Source organism: Vitis riparia, chromosome 13 (genome assembly GCF_004353265.1).
Source record: "Vitis riparia cultivar Riparia Gloire de Montpellier isolate 1030 chromosome 13, EGFV_Vit.rip_1.0, whole genome shotgun sequence".
Classification (NCBI taxonomy): domain Eukaryota; kingdom Viridiplantae; phylum Streptophyta; class Magnoliopsida; order Vitales; family Vitaceae; genus Vitis; species Vitis riparia.
In genome coordinates, this window is record NC_048443.1 from 24,750,476 (window position 1) to 24,759,146 (window position 8,671).

An 8,671-nucleotide genomic window follows, 5' to 3' on the forward strand; every position below is an offset into this window, starting at 1 on the left:
AGGCCAAAATACAAAGAATGGGATTAAGCACAAATAATGAAATCAAAGTTTAAATAAATGAAATTAAGGTGTAGATTAATAAGAGTAAGTGAGTGTTTGGTAAATTAACTTAATAACGATTCAATAATTTAATTTAAAAAATTTAATAATTTAATTTAAATTATTAAATAAATTAAGTATGTTTGGTAAAATAACTTTAATGGTATGACTTAGAGTGCGTTTGAGAATGATTCTAAAAAACGTTTTTAATATTTTTAATATTTTAATAATAAAAATTTTTAAATATTAAAAATACTTCCTAAAATCACTACCAAATGAGCTCTTAAAGTAAAAACTAATTTTAAATAATAAGTAAAAATAATTAACTTATTCTTAAATTCACATCTTTATTTTACTTTTTTACCATAATTTGCTCAAATTATCTCAACGATATCTTTTATTACTCCACATCCTCCATTGTTACTTGATTGACCTCATTTATCATAATTATAATTTATAATGATAACTATATCAATTTGATTATTTAGAATAAATTTTAACTTAAATTTATCGAACAACTTTAATACTTAAAATAAGAATCAAATAGTAAGTTTTATGTGAATAACTTAAATATAATTTAACTTAAAATGAACTTAAATCGTGATAAGTATTAAATTGTGCCAAACAAAAATAATATTAATGAGAGGCGAAAATATTATAAGAACTTTTTTTTTTGAAAAAATATATTGTCACAAAACGCCCTTTCGAGTTTGTGGGGCCTGAGACCAAGACCGTGCCTCTCCAAAACGACACCGTTTGTCCTTGGACGAGACTGGAGTCTAGACCTCCCATTGACCTTATCCTCTGTTTCGCGAGAGTAGGGAGCACGGTACACTCACCACCTCAGTGAGCCTGAGCCCTCGCGCCCGATAGAAAGTGGTTCGATGATAAAAGGCCCACGAGAGCCGGCGCTTCATTGACCCTTACGCAAGTTGCTGAGCTTCTTCACGACGTTCAGACAACGCCCGGAAAAAGAGAAGAAAGGAGACATGGCCAGCAACAACAATAACTCCTCCAACAAAAACCCTAAAAAGGCCAATCTCTTAGATCACCACTCCATCAAACACATCCTTGACGAGTACGTCTCCGAGGTAAAACGAAACCTTAACCCTAGTAATTCCCCGAACTGAACCTGAGTTTTCAATCTCATAGGGGAATATCGATCCACTGTTTGATTTTGAGTTTTCTTGTATTTTCTTTTCGCGTTTTCGCAGTAAACATAAGTTTAGTTGTATCTGTCTTGATCTATGTGGTTTATTGTTGTTTTTTTTTTCTTTTGGGTTTCTTTTTCTGCTGTAGATCGTGACGAGTCGTGGATATGTGGAAGATGTGAGGATGAGCAATGTGAGGTTGTTGATGGGGTCGATCATCATTATCATTGCACTCGTGGCACAATTTTACCCGAAGAAGTTTCCTGAGAATCGAGATTTTCTGATTGTTTGCATCTTATTGTATATCCTTTTTGCTGCGTGGTTTGTTTGATTTTGATTTTCTTTTGCTGCTCAAGGTCTATTTAGTTTGTGAGAAAAGGTAGGAGAAGGACAGAGACCAGTAACTTGGCTTTTGGTAAATGAATTGAAATTTTGGTTGGATGTTATATGAATGTTTGGTTTAGGCTATGTTTGGTTCCGGATAATCTGAGGGAAAATACGGGGAAAGAAACTAGGAAGGAAAAGTGGGAGAAACAAAAAGTGAAAGAAAATAAAAAATAGATTTAAAATTAATAAATTATTTTATATGGTTTTCCAAACTCATTTCTCTTACATAAAGATTGAAGAATTTTCAAATGTATAAATCTTTAACTAATTTTAATTATATTTGATTTTTTTTCTGTAGTAAAACCAAACATGAAAAAATTATTTTCTTTGGCATTTTCTTTTCCTTTTTAACTTTTCAGGAACCAAACATAGCCTCAGTGTTTGGAAACTAGATTCTGGAAATGATATCCCAAAACATCTTTCTGGGAAAATATCAGTTTGCAGGTGTGCGGATTCTGCTGTATCATAGCTTACTAATTTACATGACAACAAATGCTGCCTCATCCAACTGCATGGACATAATGTGTTCCTGATGTTGCTTTCCATAGAACTACTATAGTTTATTGTTCTCTCTTTTGGGTGTGTCATGGGTGCTCCCTTCCTCGGTTACAGAGGCTTTGTTAGGATGATGTGGGTTTTTCGTGAGTAAGAAAAGGAAATAGGCGTGGCGGGCTGCTCCTTTATGCCTTTTTTGGACTGTTTGGAAGGAAAAAAAATAGTAGGACATTTGACAATGAGGGACAATTGATTCAAGGGTTGAAATTCTTCTTCATTTGTAATATTTGGGCCTGGTGCAAGTTGTACATAGTTTATAGTCCTCTTTCCTTTGTAGACTTTGTAGAGTGGTTGGGTTCGGGCTAAGGGGGTTGTTGATGGTGTTCGTCTTTGTTTTTGTGTTGTCTTGAGATGTTTCTTTGTATACATCCAACGGACTTTGGAATGCCTTTTTTGGCCCTACTTTTTATAAAATGTGTCTGATTATCTATCAAAATATGTTTGATCTTTGACGCTGGCAAGTATATCCTCTTCAATGGGCTGTTGCAGTTGATCATATACACAAAGGAAAAGAATGCAATCCTGTTTACCCATCCTCCTGAAGTAAGTTCCTTTTATTTTTTATTTTTGTAATTTTTCCCTTTTTCCTTTTTCCTTCTCTATTTCAAGTGGAAAGTTTGGTTGTGGCTGTCTTGTTGCTACAGAATGTATTCATGATTCACATTATGGATTTGATGTCTTGGCAAATAAGAAACTTTGGAGTGATATTATCAGCTTAGATATCTTATTTTATTTTTTAAAATTAAATATAGCATGTTTAAGGATTTTTTTTAATTCTAAATGCCTGAATGAATTGAAGGCAAAAAGCTATGAAATTGGTCCCAGACATTGGGATGGGAGATTTTAGTATCCCTCGGCTGATGGATCCTATCTATGCATTTCTTGAAAAGTGGGCCATTCATGTTGTTGGACAACTTGTGTTTTGGTTGTTTTGTTGTAAAATATGTTTCTTTGCTGATTCATACCCATGAGTTTCTATAATGTATCTGTAGATGCAATTTTAGGGAGTTTGGAGACAGAAGTTTTCGGAAGTGATTGAGGGGAGGAGAGGAAAATGGGACACATGAGTGTGCTATGTACATTAAATTCTTTCTTATTTTGTTTTTATTTATTTTGGTTGGGGGGAGGGGGGGTTGGGGTTGTGCAGCGGTGGTGGAGAATTGTGAAACACAGAAAGAGAGACACTAGGAAGAAAATAAGAAGAGGTGAGACCCATCATCTTTGGGTCTCTAAAAACTTTTCAGTAACCCAGATATTAGAATTTGGTCTTTCTGATGCCTGGAGCTGATAGATACATTTGTAACAAGTTGAGATGTCACACTGACTTGAACTTTTCTCTTTTTGGATTGTTTTTTGTACTGCTGAATCTAGCAACAATCTTGTGACAGCCAATGTGTATAACTGGGAACTTCTTGGGCAGTTCCATGCTCCATTCTTTTCAAATTCCTATTGAAGATCTTATTTTTATTTTGTTTGGTGACTTAACTTGGTGGCTTATTTGTTTCTTCTTGACTCTCATCCCATACCTTGTCTTTTCAAATTCAACCCTTCTACATACCAAAAGAAAGGAAGGTAAAATGCCACTCTTTGAGCTAAATAGGGGTGGAACAAATGAAAGGGAAATCCTTGAAACCCTGTCTTTTCTTATGCATTTGGCTTTGGTTATGGGGATTGCATCTCACTTCTCTTTGATCTTTCATAGGGACAAATGTGGAAAGATTACAAAAGAAGCATTTTTCCCACTGTGCTTATTTCCCTCCAAAACACTTTTTTTGCCTTTGTCTTACCTTAACAAGTAAAGTTCACCCCAACAGGGGTGAGGAATTTAGCTCTTGATTCAATTGTTTTCCAGTGGCTTGAGCCTGATACGTAAGCCATTATTTTATGCATTCTTTTTGTTACACTTTTCCTGAATTCTAGTAATCTGTAGGATGGGAAAACTTTAATAGGCATGGGTGTGTAGCCCTCCTTTGTGCTCTTATGAATCCAACCACATGAATTGACAGCTTTCATTTTGGAAGGAACCTTTAGTATGTGTTATGAAATTGGGTTGGAATGTGTTATCTGTTCCTTGGAAATATACCGTTTTAGCACAGTAAATATTGTGATAGATCTTTAATATCTCAATCCCCTGGGTCTGCCAAATCTAGTCCAAATTATTCATTGGAGGAACAACCAATGTTAGAGTCCGTTTGGTAGTGCTTTTAGAAAGCAATTCTAGCATAAAAAGTGTTTTTGAAGAAAAATCAAATGTTCGATAGAATTTAAAAAACACTTTTAAAAAAGTTCAAAAATCACTTTTAATGCTTCACCAGATGATCCACCATAAAACATTTTTGGAGAAAACATTTCTACTAAAAACACTTTAACTTCGTCAAGCCCACTCTTAAAACTTGTTTGGCTGTGATTTTAGAAAACGGTTCTAGCTTTCTAATACTTGAAAATAACTTTTTTGATAAAAATTTTCAAGTGCTAACAAGGTTAGAAGTGCTTTCTAAAATTACTACCAAATACTCTTAGAGTGCGTTTGACGGTGATTATGAGAAGTATTTTTAGCCCTGCTAACACTTGAAATTTTTTATTTTTCAAGTATTAAAAATACTAGAAACACTTCTCAAAGTTACTGTCAAACGGACTCTTAATCTGTCTCATTCCCACATATTTTGGACCCAGCTCATTGCTTCTTATTTCATTCTGTTAGTCCACATTTGGAGCTCCATTTCATTGCTTTTTCTAAATACATTTTTTTCCTGGCTTTTCCATCTCTAGAAGGAAAAAAAATTGCTTTCTCCATTTGTTCTTTCCTAGGAAAAGGCTCAGTGATGCTCCTTCATGAGTAATTGTTTCGTAGATATGACACCTAAATTGTCTTGCTTATGAATGCCTGTAAGCAGGAACTTCAGACATTCTATTTTGTGCGGTCTGACATGTTGAACTTGTTGTAGTACTAGAGACATTGGTTCACGTTTCCATTATCTTAGCTGACTGTCAACTTTTCTTATGCATGTGGATACTGATCAACCGTCAGAAACTTCAGATTACGGAGTTCTCTTAGCTGTAATTCATTTGTGCAGGGGTTCTTTAACAGCACAGGTTTGGTGGTCTCTTCCAAGCTGCCAAGATTCTCTGATTTGTACACACTTTCCATAGCAAGTGCAGACCCAAAATCAAAGGCTGCAAAGGACCCAGTAGAGTTTACTAAAAGCGTCACCCAGTGGTCTCTTTCTCTTGCCCTCCCTATCCCTGTGTCTCATACTCATACGCATATTGTACTTCATATTATTATTGCTTAAGTAATTCTTTGTGCAGCAATTTTGTACCCGTTTACATTCTCTATTGTAAATAATTTTGCAGGTTCACCACAGACGGAATTTTGGTGGAGGGCCTGTTCTGGAAAGACGTTGAAGGACTAATAAATGACTATGCAAGAGAACCTAAAAAGAACAAGTGAAGCAAGCATCAAACATTGTTTAATAGGAGATTGGTCTTATTGGAAAATTCTCCAGTAATATTTTGACTGAGCCTAGATGTGTTATTTCAGCTAATTATGTTGCTTGCATTTACAAAATTTTGAACCAACCCAATGGAATTGATATCGAGTCAAACTTGAGAAGACAATTTACACCATAAGTTGGCTAATGAGAATCTGGGAGCTTTTGGCATTTCTTGATTTGCCCATTATGATTCTTAGATTCTCTTGACTGCCTGATGCCGGGTTTGATGTATAGGTTAAATGGTAGCAAATCATGTTGTTGCTTATAATTTTCCAAGTTCTATATTTCTTTTATCTGCTCTGCATCCGTTGACAGGGGGGGAATAGCTGCGCTGCCTGTCTGTTTAGTATTGTTACGGCAGGTGAGATGCATTTCTTTTGGGTGTTTGGTTAGGCATCTTTGTTCATTTTCAACTGCTTTGCATCTGCGAACACACATGATGACCTGTTGGCTGTCTTTTGAGAGGTATTATGATCTTATTCTGCATCTTCTTTGGGTGATAGTTCTAGCTAATCAATAGTGAATTCTTGTTGGAACTGCCAAGATTATAGACAATGTGATAATGTTCAGCCTGAAATATCCAGCTCAAACAAACATGTAAAGACTTCGAAAGACTGAATGAGGAGAGATTATGCGGTTTTTCAAGAAATTCATGTAAGTTGCTCTCATGGTATGTGAAGGGATAATGGAAATGAAATCGATTCAGGTTTCAAGTTCAATTGCGAAACTGACTTACTCCTCTGATAACCATTTTAGTCAATTGTTCATAGCACATGCATTTTTTATGCTTACATAATCTGAGCTAACCATAGTAGCGTGCATTTTTTAGGTGATTGGGAAATATTAATCATATCAAATAGGTACCAAGCCATTCCGAGTAGCGTTACTGAGGTGTTTGGCATTGAAAATCATGCATATCAAGAATTTTGGTAGTCTTGTAAAAGGAAAATGCACTGTAATTGTTTGAAGCTATAGCCTATGATAGGTTCGATATTGATGCTATTGCCTATGTTAGGTTTGATATTGACTACAATGATGTGCTTGTGACAATGAATATAAAGCAATTCAATCTAGGCTTACTGGGTTGAAGAAAATGATCTCAATCTAGAGTTACTCAAGCCCGATCATCGGATAGGATGACAACTATGTTGGAGTCATTTAATGCTTGGTTACAAGATGAATGTCGAAACAAAACTTCATAATTAAACATACAAACAAGCTTGTTAGGTTGTTTTATAGGAACAAAGGTGAAGCATTGAAGTGGAAAGGAGTTATTGGACCAAAAATGGAAGAAAAACTAGTGATAGATATTGCTCAGTGTAAGACATTTCTACTTTGTATTTATATGTCAATTGTTTTGAAGGCATGCGTTAGAAAGACGTCTAGATGTTAATTTGAGAAAGTATAATTGCACTTGCAAGGCATGGTGAATGACAAATTCTTTATATTGTAGGTTTTAGGAAGGATTGGTACAAACTGCCCAACTAAGGGTTGATGTAATCTCATAGGGATGGGTGGGGGAAGAGTTTGGGATCCATCAATTGCACATTAATTTCGTCCTATTGATATAAATTTATTTGCACCTTGGCCTAGTAAAATTTTTTAAATTGGCCCACCAATGGAGGGTATGACAATTTCTCATACTAATCTTATCCTACCTTGCCCCATTTATTTTTATTTTAAAATTTTAATTATATTAAAAAATAAATATTTTCTTAAAAATAAATAAAATTTTAATTATTTGAAAAATTATTTTATGTGTGAAAAAAAAGAAGAGAATAAAACTATTTTTATATATAATTGGGTGATGGACTAAGATAAAATACCTTGTATCATCCCAAATTAAAAAAAAAAAAAAAAATCAAATTCACTTCTAACTCATTTATTTTCATCTCAAATATGTCCTATTAGGGCAAACAACTAAATTTTTTTTACCTAATTGTCATCCCTACTTTGGTTCTATTCGTCCCCCAATCAATTACGAGTGTTCTAATACCAAATAGAATTTGTATAATAAAACTGGGTGTGATTATGCTAATGTCCTTCATCTATGTTCAAAACAACCTCCTAGTATATCTCAAACTTAGTGTATTGAATCCTAATTTAATACTAAAAGGGTCATACAATTAAGGGTCTCCAAAAAGCCCGCGGCCCGACCCAGGTCCGGCAGGCCCGAGCCCGTTTTTGGATGGGCCGAGCCATGGGCTCCAATTTAGGCCCGACCCGACGAGCTGGCCTGCCCGTAGGCCCCCCTAAGGCCCGCCACTTAAAAAAAATATATTAATATAAAAAAAAAATTCAAGAAATAGAAAATGTTACATTAATAAAAATATTCATTGCTAACTATTTTATTCATTGAATGTATATGTTACATTTGAAAATGTGGGAAAAGTTTACATTACTACAAAATAAATACATTCCAACTAGGTTGGCACCTACTTATTTGTCAATCATTTGTACTTTTCAACCACAAAAATAAAAATAAAAATATGACATACATTTAGTAAAATATTTTAATCATTATCTCTTGGCGGTGATGGCGAACTATCGCAAATCCATGAAGATCTTGATGATTTTAGTTTTTCCATATCGACAAACATATTTTCTTCTTGAATAGAATCAAATATCCTTTTATCTGCTATTGCCCAGTCTTTCACACATATATTTGCTTCAATAGAATTCGGCGCTAAGCTGCATCGTTTATCACTAACTACTCTTCCACCTGCACTAAAAGCAGCTTCTGATGCAACTGTACTCACAGGAACTGTTAGTACATCACGAACAATGATAGAAAGAACAGGATATTTGTGTTGTTGTAATTTCCACCATATTAAAACATCAAAATCTTCATCATCTTCAAATGAAATTAAATCAATATTAAGATATCTATTTAAATCAGTTGTGTTGTTTGGAGAACTATTTGTTGTCTTCTTTCGACTTTTTAACATTTCTAAAGCTCCTTTATAAAAAGATGAAGAACTTGTAGATGTAGGTGGTAATTTAATAGAACTAATATCATCACCATATTTTTCTTTATAATAGTTA

At 34.4% G+C, this 8,671-nt stretch overlaps 1 protein-coding gene across 1 annotated transcript; it reads left to right on the forward strand.

The window, feature by feature from the left end:
- The first annotated feature begins 877 nt into the window (after window positions 1-877).
- On the forward strand, window positions 878-5,810 carry LOC117929114 (probable signal peptidase complex subunit 2). The gene is made up of 5 exons (XM_034849328.1): window positions 878-1,130; window positions 1,339-1,490; window positions 2,594-2,675; window positions 5,207-5,349; window positions 5,487-5,810. Exons 1-5 carry the CDS (start codon window positions 1,029-1,031, stop codon window positions 5,581-5,583), a joined length of 576 nt encoding a protein of 191 aa, XP_034705219.1. The 5' UTR covers window positions 878-1,028; the 3' UTR covers window positions 5,584-5,810.
- The last annotated feature ends 2,861 nt before the right edge of the window (window positions 5,811-8,671 follow it).

Excerpts from the sequence above, each read along its gene's own strand:
- LOC117929114 (XM_034849328.1), top strand. The coding sequence starts at position 1,029 with ATGGCCAGCAACAACAATAACTCCTCCAACAAAAACCCTAAAAAGGCC. Across the intron at positions 1,131-1,338 it reads TTGACGAGTACGTCTCCGAG|ATCGTGACGAGTCGTGGATA; the intron begins GTAAAACGAAAC and ends TTTCTGCTGTAG. Across the intron at positions 2,676-5,206 it reads TGTTTACCCATCCTCCTGAA|GGGTTCTTTAACAGCACAGG; the intron begins GTAAGTTCCTTT and ends TCATTTGTGCAG.